This window comes from Astyanax mexicanus, chromosome 21, assembly GCF_023375975.1.
Source record: "Astyanax mexicanus isolate ESR-SI-001 chromosome 21, AstMex3_surface, whole genome shotgun sequence".
Classification (NCBI taxonomy): Eukaryota; Metazoa; Chordata; class Actinopteri; order Characiformes; family Acestrorhamphidae; genus Astyanax; species Astyanax mexicanus.
The window spans coordinates 23,127,865-23,145,457 of NC_064428.1; the positions used below are offsets into that span (position 1 = coordinate 23,127,865).

Genomic DNA, 17,593 nt, shown 5'->3' on the forward strand with positions numbered 1-17,593 from the left:
AATAAAACTGTACTTGAAAGAAAAAAATAATTCATGCTACAAAAACACAATAATCTCATGTCCGACGCAATAAAAATATTTAGTGTTTAACAATTTAAGCAACAAAGCAACCTACTTTGAGAAGCATAAAATCTCATGAAAATCACACACAAAAATCTTTATGAGATAATCTGTGCCAGAACAAAAAGCTATAATTTTTCAGTCTGAGCTATAAAAGATATACACTGCTATATTTTCACAAATAACTAAACTAAAAACTAAAAATCTTAAAAAAACTGTGTATATCTGCAATGCCACAATCTCTTTGCGAAACCTGAATTTTAATTATATTTTTTTACTGAAAAATCTATGTCATAAAGTCATTCTGATTCTTATTAGAATATATACCAGGCACTTATCTCCTAAATAGCAAAAACATATACCTTTGCCTGAGGCTCCCAATCCCCCCTCTGCGTTCACACTCTTGGATATGATTAAATTGTCCATTCCATGTTAACTGCTTAAAAAGGGAATTAGAAAAACAGAACAAATCAAACATAGCTGTTATGTGGTGAAAGAGACGAGAAAAAAATATTTAAAAGCTTAAAAATTCACCAAATGTTACCAGAAGGGATTAAACAATTTTAATCACTCTCAAAATTGTTTGGGTATTCTACTCAATTTAAAAAAGAACGCAACTGAATGCATTTGTATCCCTGGAGTAGAGTTTGAAACATTTGAGACAAGAAAAGAAAAAATAAATTGAAAGTTTACCAAATTTTAACAAAAATGTAGTAACTAATTTAATCACATATCATTTTTTGTGTAGTCTGCTCATTTTTGAGTATTTTTTGTATCAAGTACAAGCTCATGATAAAGCAATTCACTGATTTCTGTTTCAAAGTGCACCTGCTAGATAAATCAAATTTTATGAATTTTAAGATTTTTGTAAATTCAAACTCACCACTCTGGGTTGAGCCTAACTCCATTGTAGAGACCTTAGCTCTACCTGGACTTCACTTACTTTGAGTAAAGAAATCAAAGCCTAACACGCCCTATGAAGCTATTTTAAGCATGGCATCAGGCATACATAATGTTTTGGGATCCCACAGGTTTCGACAAGACTCTATTCCTTAAGGCAGCTGAACCCACGCATTTGGGCCATATGTGATATACACTATTTGATATACAGGGAAAACATACATTTTATTTGAAAAGCTTTTTTTTTTGCACTAGACTAAATGAAATAGAATAGAATCAGAAGTGGTGAAAAATTTATCATTTTTTTTCATCTAAAGTCATATGATATTTGAGCAGCAAACAAACATGCTATCAACAGCTATATGCAAATATGATTTGAGGGACAGCTGTGATTTCACAATCTAAACCACACAATTTATAAGAAGCTATAATTACACATTCTGAGCTACAACAAGCATAATTTTGCAAACGTAGCAAAAAGGTGAGATATGGAGCTCAAAATCTAAATTACACAGGCAAGTCCAAATTTTACATTCTAACAAGATGCTTTAAAAAGCATTAAAACTAAGCTATGAAAAATATAATTATGGAATGTCAGAAACAATAACCTATATTATAACAATATGGGTTTATGATTTTACAATCTAAGCTACAAACGAAAAATAAATACACAAACTGCACAAACTAAACTAGAAACTGTTATTTTAAAATCTGAGGCATATGAAACTGTAATTTTACAATCTACCCTAAAATAATACATACAGGTAGTTATTAAGGTAGCTGAACCCATGCATTTGCTCCGTATGGCATATCCACTATATGAAATACAGAATTATTAGCACTTAACATTAGCAATTCACAATCCACCTTGTCTTGGGAATCACTCTAACTAATCACTTTCAAAAACAGTACAAAACTGTAAAAGACTGTGGGTTTTTCTTTTAGTTTTTGATTTAATAAAATTAAACATGAGATGAAAAAAAAAATCGTAAGATCCTAAGAAGAGATACATTTTAATCTAAACTACGTCTAAACTACTTCTAAAATTAAATCTGCTCTCCGTATAAAAAAAAACACTCTTTGGCCTGCATCAGTAGATTAAATGTCTAAACAAACAAAGTACTGTAGTGACTTCTGACATTGTTAACAAAAATCACAGTATTAAAACTCAAGATAAACAACATACAAGCCATGAGTTTAAATAATTTGTGGGACAAATACGGTAACACCTTTAACATCTTTATTTGAGAACCCCTGCTGTAGAGGTTTGTTTCTACCCTGCTGCTGGTCCCTTTGGTGAAGCAGGAGCTTCAGGTAAGTCCCTCTTAACTTGATTCTTATAAATAATGGTGGCGAAAAGGTTTTAAAAGAAGATATCTAGACAACTAGAAAGTATTTTTTAAATATTCAAATGATGTAGTGTCTTGAGATTCATATTCAATGTTTTTAGGGAACCAAAAGACAAAAAAAAAAAAAAAAACATTTTTGGCAATTTATTATTGATCAGAATTTTTACTTGAGGTGATGTTACAAAAAATTAAGGCTATTTTTTAAAATCCTCATGAAAACAAATAATTTCTGCTGAACAGAACAGCTATTACTGTTGTGCTTAAAAGTAATTTCACAATAGAAGCAAAAACATTAATATGCTCAGTGGAAGGAAGTAGTGGTGATATTAATTACAACATAGTGCGTCTACTGTTTAGCAAGGTAGTATACCATGGCCATAGAATGCATAGTACAACATATTAAATTTAGATGTAAAATTCATATTAAAATCAGATGTTCCAGACAATGCATTATAGACCCTTATGTGATGTATACCATAAAATGCAGTTTTAAGACACTGTATACCTCAGGATCCAAAATATCAACTTTTTTATTGTATTGTATGTCTTTCTCATTTTGTGACTTAATCTATGACTTTGACATAACCTATTTAATATTTTAATGAGCTATAAATGCTAGAATAAAAACTATATTATTATCCTTATTAAAAGCTAACAAAATAGTTATTTTCTCCTTTATTTTTGCTACTAAAAATATTTAACCACAATTCTAAGTGATAATTCAACTTTCTGCCAAATAAATAATAACAAGATTTATTTTTTCTTTACTCTTTTTCATTCTTCCATTCTTCTGTTCTTCTTCTTTCTCCTATCCTTCCTTTCTTCCTCTCATTCCCTCTTTTTTCCTTTAATTCTTTCTTTGCTTTCTTTTACTTTTTTATTCTCCATATTTTAAGACAATTAGAAAGTATTTTTTAAATATTCAAATGATGTAGTGTCTTGAGATTCATATTCAATGTTTTTAGGGAACCAAAAGACAAAAAAAAAAAAAAAAAACATTTTTGGCAATTTATTATTGATCAGAATTTTTACTTGAGGTGATGTTACAAAAAATTAAGGCTATTTTTTAAAATCCTCATGAAAACAAATAATTTCTGCTGAACAGAACAGCTATTACTGTTGTGCTTAAAAGTAATTTCACAATAGAAGCAAAAACATTAATATGCTCAGTGGAAGGAAGTAGTGGTGATATTAATTACAACATAGTGCGTCTACTGTTTAGCAAGGTAGTATACCATGGCCATAGAATGCATAGTACAACATATTAAATTTAGATGTAAAATTCATATTAAAATCAGATGTTCCAGACAATGCATTATAGACCCTTATGTGATGTATACCATAAAATGCAGTTTTAAGACACTGTATACCTCAGGATCCAAAATATCAACTTTTTTATTGTATTGTATGTCTTTCTCATTTTGTGACTTAATCTATGACTTTGACATAACCTATTTAATATTTTAATGAGCTATAAATGCTAGAATAAAAACTATATTATTATCCTTATTAAAAGCTAACAAAATAGTTATTTTCTCCTTTATTTTTGCTACTAAAAATATTTAACCACAATTCTAAGTGATAATTCAACTTTCTGCCAAATAAATAATAACAAGATTTATTTTTTCTTTACTCTTTTTCATTCTTCCATTCTTCTGTTCTTCTTCTTTCTCCTATCCTTCCTTTCTTCCTCTCATTCCCTCTTTTTTCCTTTAATTCTTTCTTTGCTTTCTTTTACTTTTTTATTCTCCATATTTTAAGACAATCCAATAGCAAGACAATTTTTTTATGATAAGTGTAAATCTTATTGATCTGAGCAGGAAACTGAGCCCTAGGTCTTTAGCAGGAGATTTAGGTTCTTTGGCCAGGCTATTCCAAAATCAAACATTATGACCTGCTTATGTGCTTCAAAAGGTTTTATTCCCCTATTCCCACCACAATGCTGCACAGGTTCTGTGCAGATCTTACTTTAAAACCCTTATACACAGATCCCATGTCTGACAAAATCTTTCTTTCTTTTGCTCCTTCTTGTTTTGTTCCTAATTCAAGTTAATCCAATGACTCACAAATCATGAGAAGGTTTATCTTAACTTTCAGGGCACACTGCCGGTTTTCACAACTCTGACTCACTGTGTATGTACACATGTCCCAAGGCTACTTATTTGATGTTCCTCAGTCTTTGACTGTTGTGGTTTTGGTTGTATTGTCATACAATAACAGTGATTAACGTGTTACAGCCTGGAATTACACCGATAGTGTACTTAAGAGTTCTCCTCTTGTACAAATTGCTATAATGATTAACTTTAAAGGTAATGTGTACACGTCTCTTGTGGTAGCAGTGTTTCATATGAGAGAAAGCTTTTCATTGTTGGTCTGTGCAGAAGAGGGTGGAAAAAAAGTATTTTATGCACCATGATATACATTGACTTTGATTTTATAAGAAAAGCAAAGTGTTTTAGCTTTAGCATATATAAATAGGGTTGTAGGGTTGAGGTGCTTAAGACTCAAGAACACAAATGAACTGTTATGTTCTGGTCTCTGTCTCAAAATATTTTGTTTGCTATGACAAAATAATATGCCCTGTCTTTTTATTGACTTGGACTTGACTACTAAAAGTATTGGTCTTGACTCAGACTCAATGCTTCCCACTCTTGGATTGACAAGGACTCGACCACTAATAGTCTTGATCCTGAATCAGAATCAACTACAAAAAATCTTGGCCTTGAATTGGACTCAATGTTTCCCGGTCTTGGTCTTAAATCGGACTTGACTATTAAAAGTCTTGGTCTTGCCTAGAACTCAATGTGTCCCTTTCTGAGTCCTGACAAGACTTGACTACTAAAGGTCTGGTTCTTTACTAAGATTTGACTACTAAAAGTATTAGTCTTGACTTGGACTTAATAAGTCTTGGTGTTGACTCAGACATGAATACTAAATGTCTTGGTCTGGACTCAAACTCTACTACTAAAGTCCATGGTCTTGACTTGGACTCAATACATCCCAATCTTGGTCTTGACTCGGATTTCACTGCTAAAAGTATTGGTCTTGATTTGGACATGATGTGTCCGAGTCTTGGTTTTGACTCAGCCCCAACTACTGAAAGTCTTGATGTTGACTAAGACTCAACTACTAAATGTCTTAATGCTGGCTTAGACTCAAGTGCTAAAAGTATTGGTTTTGACTTAGACCCAAATACTAAAGGTCTTTATGCTGGCTTAGACTCAACTACTAAAAGTCTTGATGTTGACTAAGACTTAACTATTAAATGTCTTAATGCTGGCTTAGACTCAACTACTAAAATGCTTAATGCTGGCTTAGACTCAACTACTAAAAGTATTGATGCTGGCTTAGTCTCAGTTACTAAAAGTATTGATGCTGGCTTAGACTCAACTACTAAAAGTCTTGATGCTGGCTTAGACTCAACTACTAAAAGTCTTTATGCTGGCTTAGATTGAACTGCTAAAAGTCTTGGTTTTGACTTGGACTCAACTACTAAAGGTATTAATGCTGACTTAGATTCAACTACTAAAATTTTTGATGCTGGCTTACACCCAAATACTAAATGTCTAGATGCTGGCTTAGACTCAATTACTAAAAGTCTTTATGCTGGCTTAGACTTAATTACTAAAAGTCTTTATGCTGGCTTAGACTCAACTACTAAAAGTTGTGATGCTGACTTATTCTCAACTGCAAAAAGTCTTGGTTTTGACTTGGACTCAACTACTAAAGGTCTTAATGCTGGCTTAGACTCAACTATGTAAGGCATGGTGCTGGCTTAGACTCAATTACTAAAAGTCTTGATGCTGGCTTAGACTCATTAACTAAAAGTCTTCGTTTTGATTTAGACGTAACTACTAAAGGACTTGGTATTGACTCAGACTTAACTACTAAATGTCTTAGTTTAGACTCAGTTTTAACTACTTAGTCTAGACTACACCACTAGTTGATTCCTTCTGTGCTAGATACTGTTAAATGATCAGATATGAAGCCAAAATAAAACTGGGAAAAAAATCTACTGACCCCTTCTAACTGTTATATGCATTAGTAGCCCAAAGGCCTTCAGTAAGCAATTATTATGCTGATCAGCATAAAGTATGTGATGCTACATGTCCCAAAGAGTGCTGGAGAGCCAGAGTTTAGGAATGCTGCCAATGTGAACTTGATTCAGCACTGGTGGCTTTTGCAAAACACAAAGCACTGATTTTGAACTCATGAAATGTATACAATTTTACATATTTGCATGCATTTATGTAGTGGTAACATCATTACAACACTCAGTAGATCAGTAGAACAAGCAATAAAACCATACCTACACTATGAATTATATACAATACCTAGTTTACAAATAATGTAGCAGTTATTCCAACAGTTATGAGGCTTTGGTCCTTTAAATGAAAAACTGCATAATAAGGCTGCAGTTAAAAGAGATGAAACCCTGAGTAAACTCACCTGTTCCCTCTCTGCAGAGAAAAGGCTTTCGCTGGGTCCCGAGTACTGAAAACTTGTTATATTTACGGCCAGGTCAAGGTGACTAATCTACAGGAGGTATGCAGTCGTTTTAGAGAGTTTTGAAGGACCTACTGTATACCATTTGTTCTGACTCACCGTATCTATCTGCAAGTTCGGACAAGATAAGGGGCTGTAACTGGCTGCCTGTGATGGGCACACATAGCTGAGTGAAAATTGACCCTCAAGGCAATTCTGTTTTAAAGACATTGAGTGAGAGAGAAATATGGACAGAAAAACACGAGCTTTATGAGTTGGCTGCTAAAAGATGGATGGTAGTAATGTGACTGCCTCCATCACGACCCAAAGCAATGAGTATTTTAACACAATTCCTTTAATAAATGGTTAAAAGCAACTGCATATTGTGCATCATGTTTAAAGTTAATATATAGCTCTGGAAAAAAAAAAGAGACCACTTAAGTTGTCTGAATCAGTTTCTCTGATATTAATGTTTTCTGGGGCTATATTGTATTATATAAATTGTAAGCTGTGTTTTTGTACATTTATGTATTTGAGTCCATTTGCATGTCATCCAACATTCTGATCTTACTAATGCGTTTGCTACTGAAGTCAATCAAATCCTCACAGCAATGCAGAAAAATCCAGTTACTCCAACAAAAATATTCTAAAAAACAATCACATAACTACAGAAATGCGTTTTACCACCCCTTGTGTTTATCATGTCTTTACCCCTCCCTCCCACCACCAGCAGGTGTGAGAAGGTGTACTTTAGGTGAAACCTCTGATGATAGGTGATGATTCAACATGACTCATAGCGTCATACTGATATGAAATATGAAGTAATGACAATTCCTGAGGGATAGCTATAAATTCCATTTTGACTGGAATTATATAACCTGCCCAAGCATATGTCTTTGTGTAGATTTGCAAAGCAAAATTACACATATTTCAATTATTTCCTACCTGTATCTTTTGATACAAAGACAACTAAAGTACATTTTTTAAATAAAAATTGACTGTTAGGAATAAGCTAAACTAATTAAATGACTGTAAAATCATGTATTTTGTGGACAGGATTATACACATACAACTAGGTGTATAATCTCTCGACTATACTTTTAAAAAACAATGTTAAGGAATCCATAGGTTCTATTCTATGAACAGATTTCTGAATGATTATCCTGTGATTTCCATGATGTTTAGAACAGGCAAAAAACCTGACTATAACAAAAGACAGATTATTTAAGTTTTTAGAGTTCAGAAATCAATAATTGGTGCAATAACCCTGGTTTTTAATCACAGTTTTCATCCATCTTGGCATGTTCTCCTCCACCAGTCTCACACACTGCTTTTGGATAACTTTGTCACTCCTGGTGCAAACGTTCAAGCAGTTCAGCTTGGTTTCATGGCTTGTGATCATCCATCTTCCTCTTGTTTATATTGCAGAGGTTTTTAATTTGGTAAAATCAAAGAAACATATTTTTTCCAGAGCTGTATATATATATTCATTCTAAAGGGTATATGAAATAAAATGACTAGTTTACAGACCCGGCTGTAACATCTGTAGGTTTTCCCTAATAAACGTATATTTTCATAATATTATAATCACATAGATACATTATCATTACATTTACAAATATAAAGTTCAGTTTCATTTCAACAATTTCTTCTTGTGTTTTTTTTGTCATTGAATATATGTCAAAACTATTATTGCCTAATGTAGTCAAACTGAAAGTCAATGTGTTTATTTACTTTAATTGAAAATCTATCATGCCGCAAATTATATTAGTTAAACAGAGAAAAAATTTAACTATCAGGGTTTTAAAACTGGTGCCACAGTGCAGTGAAAAGACATGTTTTAAAAAGTTGAAAACCCCTTTTTGCCCTTGGATAAAATATTGAACTCCAGCAGTCAAGTTAAGGCACACTGCCAGCTCTCACCTGAGGCATTAACAGTTCAGCATTTCAAAAGTAAAAAAAATGAAAGATCATAGATGTTCTGAAAATGAAGGGAAATGTTCAAAAAATTACAGAAACTCCTCGCAGCAAAAATATTCTGCTATTAAGTCATCTGTCTCTGCATGAACATGCACAGCATTCAGTCAAAATAACAGGACTGGGAGCTATAACTTTCAGTGCAATTAAACAAATACTATAAAGTCAGAAAAATACCCTTAAACCAGTATTGGCGCAAACACATGCTGAAAATGACACTCTACTCCTTAATTAAAGTGCTGCAAATGTTTCCTAATGCCCTGTGTTTGAACAGAAAAACTTCATTTGGCTCTATGAAGATCCATGTTAGTAATGGAGATTACATTTCTTGATGCTAATGTCCATTACCAATAAAAAAAGGTCCTCCACACCTTTATGTATTGTAGTGTAGACCCTCAGTTTAGTTCCAGTCTAACAAGCCTTCAGACACTTTGACACTTTGGTAATTCTTTGAGAGAATTACCACAGTCATTTTAAGTGTTACTGTTATATTGTTATATAATATATATTATATAATACATAATATATTCTGATAAGATATGTAAAGTTGGTTAGTTTATAATGGGCAGTGGTGAAGTGAATTGTGAATATCAACAGTGATTAATGTCAAACCTACACCAAATAACATTTCAGTATTTTCTTTAGAGTTGCAGTGGGCCCCCATCATCTTGATCATTTTGTTAATAAATTGTCTGAAAATGATTCTTGTCTTGATAAAAAATAAATGTGCTTAATATCACAAGTTTTAGTTTTGGCTTATTGAAAAGACCAAACAGAACTTGAATTTTTATCTACATTCATTTTTTTTCTGCACACACAAACAGCAGGGGCCAAAAGCTGATTTTGTTTGTGCTTCATACGCCACTGAAGTCATGGGGTCATTTAGTAGTGTGCACATTATTATTTATGTTATGCCCATATTTGGTTTTTGGTTTAAACCCTGATTTTTAATGACAGGAATAATGTTTTACATTCATAAAGCTTGTTTGGTTCTGTGTATATTTTCCCCCTGAAAATGACTGGATTTTCTCAATTACCAGGTCATGTAAAAGGGGAACTAAACCCCTTGATTTCTGCTGACTCCATCCTCAGCACAAACCTGAAAAAGGCTAAAAAAAATGTAAAGGTGAGATGCAGATGGTTGGACATCAGCAGGGGGGCAGTATTATTGATTGACTGATTTGTATATTGTGACGTGTCTGTGTACCAAAGTGCACGGACTCATCATCCACACCTGTAGCACATTTGAACGTGAGAGGGTGCTGCAGAGGCGGGATAAAAAGGTTAGAAAATGTTTCTAAAATTTAAACAGGACTGGTGTGTTTCATTACTTTAAAGGAACACATTTCAGCTAGCAATGGAAAAAATATGGTTTAGGGTTTAGTGACTCTTTAAGAGTTGTCAAACTACAATTGATACATGTCAGAGGCAAATTTTTAGAAAACCAAATTTATTACTGTCATTACAATTTGAGATTAGACCCGAAGCAAACATAGGTAAACCAAAGAATGACAGTCTAGCTGGCTGAAAAGAACACAGGTGCACCATGCACTCATTATGCACACAATGAAACTTTAAAATGTTTTTACATCAACAATAAACAGAATCCAAAATAAAAAAATATTGCTGTTCCTGTAAATGACCTGCTCATGCACCTTCACAGCGTGAACAAGCAGGTCAGTTTCGTCTGCTGAGAAGTGCAGGAGTGCTGCGCTGTTAAAATATCAATTCACCAAAGTCAGAGTGTAACTGACTCTTAAAGGAAATGGCAAATGACAAACTAATTGTTTTTTTTGTTTTGCTTAAAACACACCCTTGATTAATTAAAAGAATACGTACATGCCTTTTGTGCATTTTGAGCCACAAAATGCAAACTTTTCGTTACCTGACGTTACGATAGCAAAGACATGCTAATGCACCCTAATTCGGTGCATGGTTGCACACAGAATGCTAAAAAAGGTAAGACAAACATTTAGTGTTGTTACAATGTGATTTCCATGCTCTGTTAGCTTGCTAGCTAACAATCTAAAACCTACAACTAACAACAACAAAAAATAAAGGCTATAGGGTTCACAACATGGTTTAATGCCGAAGCTTACTGCCAGCTGAAACAAATATTCACTAGATTTATGCAAATAATTTAAGCACTACAGAAGTTGATAGATGATTAGTGCCCTAAGGTGAACATTTTTGTGGGGGAGTGAGTTCCAGTTAAACACTTCTACGTACCTTGTGTACCAAGTGCTCTTTAATGCAACTTATGCAAAGGATCTGTGTGATGAGTGTTGAAATACATATAAAACACAAATAGAAAAACAATTCCAACCTTTTGTACAGAATTGAACGGCAAAGCGTCTGTCTTGGCTCAGTCAGTCAAAACACTTTGTGGAATGTTGGACATGTTTTTACTTTCATATGTCACTCTGTATTATTATTATTATTAAGCTATGCTTGGGTGATAAAACAGAACATTGGTGCCAAGGAAGCCAACATGCCCAAACCTCCCACCTGTAGTTTTTTTTTACAAGCAACTGAACGCTGCTGCTGTTTGTGCTGCTGTTAGTGGTGTTGTATATGTTGTTAGTAGTTTTAGTGCTTGTTAAGAGAGGCATTTTTAGTTTGAATAACAAATCACCACTAATCTCCCTTCCTGCTTCTCTCAGTCTAATGATGTTATCTGTCAATTTGACAAACTGTCTTATTGTGCATTGTTAGAGGCATGTCCGTCATGTAACAATCTCTCACCAAAAAGGAACACTAAATAATTTATTTTTATAACTATTAATTAATTAATTATTAATTTTTATGGCTTCTTGTTGCAAGACCCAGAGTGAAATTAGACCACACCAGGGTATTCATTTACATATCTGCCAGAGACATAACTGACACAACACAATTAATGTATTTTACATTTTTCCTTTAATACTACAACTGATGTCCGTAAGTTTTGGGATTTAGGGCTAAAGGGTGTGAGATAACCACACCTTCAGGGCCCTCTGGAGTAAGAATGGGTAATTGCACCGAGCATGCGGAAGAATCATTTTAAACTGGGCAGGTGTGATGCGGTCTCCTTTCAGAGCGGATGAATCCGAATTCAGATTATGTTCAGTCAGAAACTTCACTCCTTCACAAACTTTCTTTGTTTTTACTATGCTACTGTGGTCTGAGCTTCCTCTTCTGAAGTCTCCATTGCTCCACCAGCCGCTCGCTTTCAGTAAAACTGAGCTGGATCCTCTTTTAGAGGCTGTACTTGTGACGTAAATACTTAAAGACGTGTGACGTGGCCAGAAGAACTCCAGCGAAAAGTGACCCAGTTTTTTTAGAATTAATATATTATAATATTTTAGGCCTAGCAGGGATGGTCGTTCGAGTACACTGGTACCATTAAACACAAGATTTTGTCTTTACTCCACTTAGAAATGCTTATGCTTTCAGTTTAGAAACAAAATAATACAGCCACTTTAAGAGTAAAAAAAATTAAGAAAATGGATCTCTAAACATTGTTTGATTGTTTTCAATATCTTATATATAGACAAAAAAAGTATTATTTATTTATTTATTAATATTCTCAGGTCTGAGTAAGATATATCTGTACATATTTTGTATTTTTCATTTGGCTAGATATCCGATTCATCAGCCACCTTCAGACCACCCTCTTAGACCAGCCCATCAAAGATCATCTTAGATCATCGCCATCTGAAACCAGCTGCCTACAAAAATGGTCTTGCTTGATGTTTTTTCCAGAAGGAAAGTTAACACAGTTGTTGCAATATGATACTAAAAAAGTTCATAAAAAATCATAATAATATTATATGAATGACCATTTTTAGAATAACTCAGCTAAAGGTGCTAAAGAAGCTTCTGTAACATAATCTGTGGGGGAGACACCTGGAAAGCAGATTTACAGCAGATTTACAGTGAACCACAGGCTACACATTTTTCAGGGACATGTTGTTAATCCCAGTGATTTGTGGAGGGAGTTTTTAAGCCGAGAGAGACTTTTAAAAAACATTATAACGTGATGTATTCTGTTTTTGTCAAATTAATTTAAATAAATCAAAATGTTTAAAATCTTGTACAAAGAATATTGACTTCCTTTTGTCTAATTGTATCTAGCATCATATAATCTAAGTTCAGATCTTTCAGTCCATATTTTCTTATCATAAAGGTTACCAGAAAGGTTTATATTTATTAAATATATTTTAAAATCAGTAATTTCCTGACAACAAACACCACCATGATATACATCTATTATTTAAAACAGTCATTTTCTGGCAGCAGGGTGCAATAAAACGTCTTTATTAAATTGTAATTTCTGGCAGCAAGGTGTATCAGAAACCATTTTTAAAACCCTGTAATTTCTGGCAGGAAGGGCCTCTAAAAATTAGTAATATTCTAGCAGCAGTGTCAGAAACTGACTTTAAAAATCCGTACCATATTTTTTGCACTATAAATTGTACTGGATTGTACATCAATAAATGTCCTTTTTCTGGTCTGTTTTCATGCATAAGACGCATTGGATTATAAAGTGCATTATGCTACACTAGTAAGGATCAGGGGTGTCACAATGTTTTCCTTCTAATTTAGTAGGTAAAACTAAACTAAGTACACAAAACTGTTATTCTTAAAAAAATATATTTTAAAATCAAACGAGAGCTGTATGTTAATCTACACAGATTTCTCTCCTAAAAACTGTTTATTTGGGTGAGTAAAGCTCTTACATTTTTTTACAGTAAGCTTAGATTCCAGATTTCCACTAAGGCTGGCCACACACAAAAAAACAAAAAACAAAATCTACACTGAGTAACCCTGAGTGTTCCGGTAAGCCAGGGTGATATGAGCTAGCGGATCGTCTCACGTAGCTTGTTTTAAAGCGGTAAACAGGAAGGGTACAGTCTGATATACTCACCTCTGAACAGCGAAAGAGCTAGCGCTTAGCTCGGTTTGTGGCTAATGCTAATTCTGCTCCAGCAGTGTAAATGTTAGCAGCAGGCTACAGAACGATATACTCACCTCTGGAGGGCAAAAGAGACTAGCGTGTCTAGCAGGCAATGCTAATTAATACTGCCCTAGTCCCCAATCTCAAGTCCCAGAGCTGGAGACACTAAACTAAGGGTGCTTTCACACCTGAAAGTCCGGACCGTGGTGCGATTCAAGGTTCATGTGTTGCTACATTGTATATATTTGGTTCGCTTATTTTTGTTTTCACACTGCAGTTTAGGGAGCGCACCAAAGACCTTTGTGTGATCCTCCTACATCCTTTCATCATCACTTACCTATGGATGCGCTTTCCTTAACTTGATGATGGTTGGTTTTAGAAGGACATGCGTCTGACGTTGGGTGGTTCATTCGGTGGAAAGCCTTTCCAGGATAAGGATAAAATGAATGAACAGATCCATTTCGTCTCCATAGTAGTGCTGCTATTGTGTTTTTTATACCAGCAGCAGCTTCAGGTACAGTACTCTGGGTTAGTTAAAATTCGCCAAACGAACGTGCTTGTCCTGAAGCAGCTGTATCCACAACTCATTTTTCCTGCTTTCCCGGTTATTTTGAGAGGGTCCTGACTGCAGCCTGCAGGAAGGCGGAGTTGGACGTCCAGTGCGTCCAGCTCCGCCCACTTTGTTAGCATCATGCCGTCCAGCTCCGCCCACTTTGTTAGCATCATGTCTTAGCTCCGCCTCTGAACGGAAGTAAACAATGTACAGGGCAGTTAGCGGACTTTAAATACAATGTGCCGCGTCCTCCGGCTTAAATACTGTGTATACACTACAAGCTTGCGAGACTGACAAGGCGTGGCGTGGACAAAGTGGGTTAGACTGGACGCGCTGGACGTCCCGCTCTGCCTTCCCGCAGGCTGCAGTCAGTAGTAGTTGGATATTTTTCTTCTTCTGCTGCCGTTGTTGAGGAACGCCTGCTCAGCTTCCTGTAATTGGTCCGAAAGTTCGAACCATCCAGAAAAGCGCTTTCACACTGCAGGAGAACTGGACCATGGTTCAGAAGATCCGGACCGAGACCACCTCTCTTGGTCGGACCAAAATCTGGTCCTTTGGTCCGGACCCTGGTTCGCGGCCCCTTTCACACCTGCTACTTTGGTCCGGACCAAACTGAAAAGTCCAAAAGTCCGGACCAAACGAGGCAGGTGTGAAAGCACCCTAAGGGCGTTTTCACACCTGTAGTTCGTTTCTCTGGTCCGAATCAGTTGATGAGTTCGTTTACTTGGAGCATTTTCTCCCTCTGTTTAGTCTGGTTTCACACAGGCATAAATGTAAACGCACCAAAATGCGCACCAATAAACACGCAAGCAGGCTGTGTCCTGTGATTGGTCAGAGCGTGGTCTGGCGTGGACGTAAATATACATATACCAAAAGAGTAATTATAGCGAGAAGATTCTGTGTTCCAGCGCATATATGTGTTTTTACACTGAATGCTGAAACGTTGCGCTTTTAAACACAGTGTTTCTATGTGCAGCGCAGATGTAAACATAATAAACAGAGTTACACGGCCGTGAGCAATGAACGCTGCACAGACCGCGCGCATGGATACAGTGTTTGTTCTTAGCTGTGGTAATTGGCGTTATCTGGTTAATATATCAGTTTAGACTGTGTCTTATCAGCCGTTTAGCTCAAATAAATGGACTATATTTAATAGCTGGATCGGATCGAGACCGGATTACGTTCTCACCAAAGCGAACCGCTCCAGAGTTCGTTTGGTACCGGGCCGAGACCACCTCCTCTAGCTGGTCTCGGTCCGGTTCTTTTGATCCGCACCCGAGTGCGATTACTGTTTTCAAACCTGCTCAATCGAACCGCACTAAAGTTACAAACGGACCAGAGTTCGTTTTAACCGGACCAAATAGTGTGAAAACGCCCTAAAACTCCTGTAAAACACTGTACTTCAGAGGAGTGACTTTACTGCTTCTTACAACCTGACTGATAAAATTAATACATAAAGTGCACCGGATAATAAGGCGTACTGACTATTACAGGATTTTAAGTGCGCCTTGTAGTGCAAAAAATACGGTAAATTTCTGGCAGCAATGGGCATCACAAACAATATCTTTTAAAACTGTAATATTCTGGCAGCAGGGGCAACAAATAAATGTGTATTAAAACATGACAGCAGTGAAAATGTAAAACAAAACCTTTAATTTTACACTGTAATTCCACAGGCACCTAAAACTGTCTATTAAACCTCTGCTGCCAGATAATTTCTTTTTTTTCTTCTTCTTTTTTTCTTTTTTTTTACAAAAACCAGGAGTTAAGCAGTATTGAGATCTTAATATTATGGCTATTATTAAAAGTAAACTATTTTGAGTGAGATTACCCTGTGAGCATTTTTACTGGGTCAGTTCATCATAAGGTGCAATGTGTTTTTTGAGGCTAGAGGCTGGAACTGTTTAGAGTAAGATATTTCACATTTTTTTAACTCTTCCCTTTTTATGTTGGTATTTCTGTGTAACTAGACGGAGCTTGCATCTTCCCACGCTTCCATTTTTTTGACAAATCAGACTGAAGGATTAGCATTGATATAAATCTCAAACTAGAGGATTTTTATTCTGTAAATCTCTATTCAGTGTGGACTGACTGTTTAATGGGCCTTATTTTATTCATTTTATCAATAGCTTGTCCATGAATGTGAGAACATCTGAGCTAAAAACACGTACCCTGCAAAACAATAAACAGTTATAGGAATTAAAACATATTCCTTAATGGCTTACTCTCTGTGAACATACTGTCTGTAGATATTTTAGGTTATTTTTAATGTAGTTTGCCTAAACTATCTATCTATCTATAGTGTTATTATACACAAATATACTGTCAATGTGTGACTGGAACACTCATAAAACTCATAATATTACCTTTAAAAAAATGTTTTTTTTGCCTGCAGGTTTTTTGAGTAACCTTGGAGGAAAGCTCTGAGAACAGGTCTGTATGTGCCTAGACTTGATGCCATTAGATGATAAACAGCTGTAGAGAGAGACTGCTCTGTAAATTCGCCCTTAAAGCCAGACGGAGGGGGATCATTACTCTCTCCCCCTGTTAACCTGCACAAACACAACCATCTATTGACTACTGGCAGAGAACCAGCAGGTGCTGCAGGAGAGCATCTCTATCTTTCTTTAATAGTAATGCTTGGTTCTGACTGAAATGGTCCACTTGTTTTCTCATCAACTACTTATATACCCAGATCGTGACCCTTAAATCTTAACTTGTGGCTCTGGAATGGCAACTCCTCTTTTCCCAAAAACACCACGCAGTTAACAAGGAGTTTCAAAATGCCCTGTTTTTTTCTAACCTTTTTCATTATGAGCAACAACCTCCTGCCATTGTTGTTCATCCAACTGTAGCTCTATCCTGATGCCCCTAAATGTTTTGAAATTACAGTATTTATGAAAGACGTTTTACACAAAAATACTATATACATATAGAAGCAAACAAGAGATTCCAGAAGCAAAGGACTTTAACAGCAACATCCACAGAAACACAAAAATTAAAGCAAAGACTAACAAAACCATAAGCAAATAAAAATCAAACAATTGCAAAGAATAATAAAGTAAGTCTAACATTTTCTTTTGTTTGCATTTGTTTGTTTTTGTAAAAAAAAAACAATAACCTCCATAGTTGTTATTGTGTAAGCTTTTTTAATTTCAAGTGTTTGAACATGGTGTGACTAGTAAAATAATACTTGGCCCCTCTATGAATATTGCTGCCCCTTGATGGACTCTTACTCAGAAAAATCCTTAAGCGGTATACAACTACATGTATACTACATTCCTAAATAAATGTCTTTTTTTGTAAGGGATCAACAGCACATTAAACAAA

General features: G+C 35.2%; 2 protein-coding genes across 3 annotated transcripts in view; one reads left to right on the forward strand and one right to left on the reverse strand.

Annotated features, from left to right (window-relative positions):
• Positions 1-6,905, reverse strand: part of col17a1a (collagen, type XVII, alpha 1a) — a 44,175-nt gene extending 37,270 nt beyond the window's left edge. The window contains exons 1-2 of the mRNA XM_049469845.1: positions 6,759-6,905; positions 423-499 (exon numbers count right to left, since the gene is read on the reverse strand). Of these exons, the coding sequence (XP_049325802.1) occupies positions 423-486 (64 nt within the window). The 5' untranslated portion in view covers positions 487-499; positions 6,759-6,905. The remainder of the gene's footprint in view (positions 1-422; positions 500-6,758) is intronic.
• Positions 1-17,593, forward strand: part of zgc:175214 (RING-H2_RNF24_like domain-containing protein) — a 172,695-nt gene that overhangs the window by 114,473 nt on the left and 40,629 nt on the right. The gene's annotated exons all lie outside the window — the stretch shown is intronic.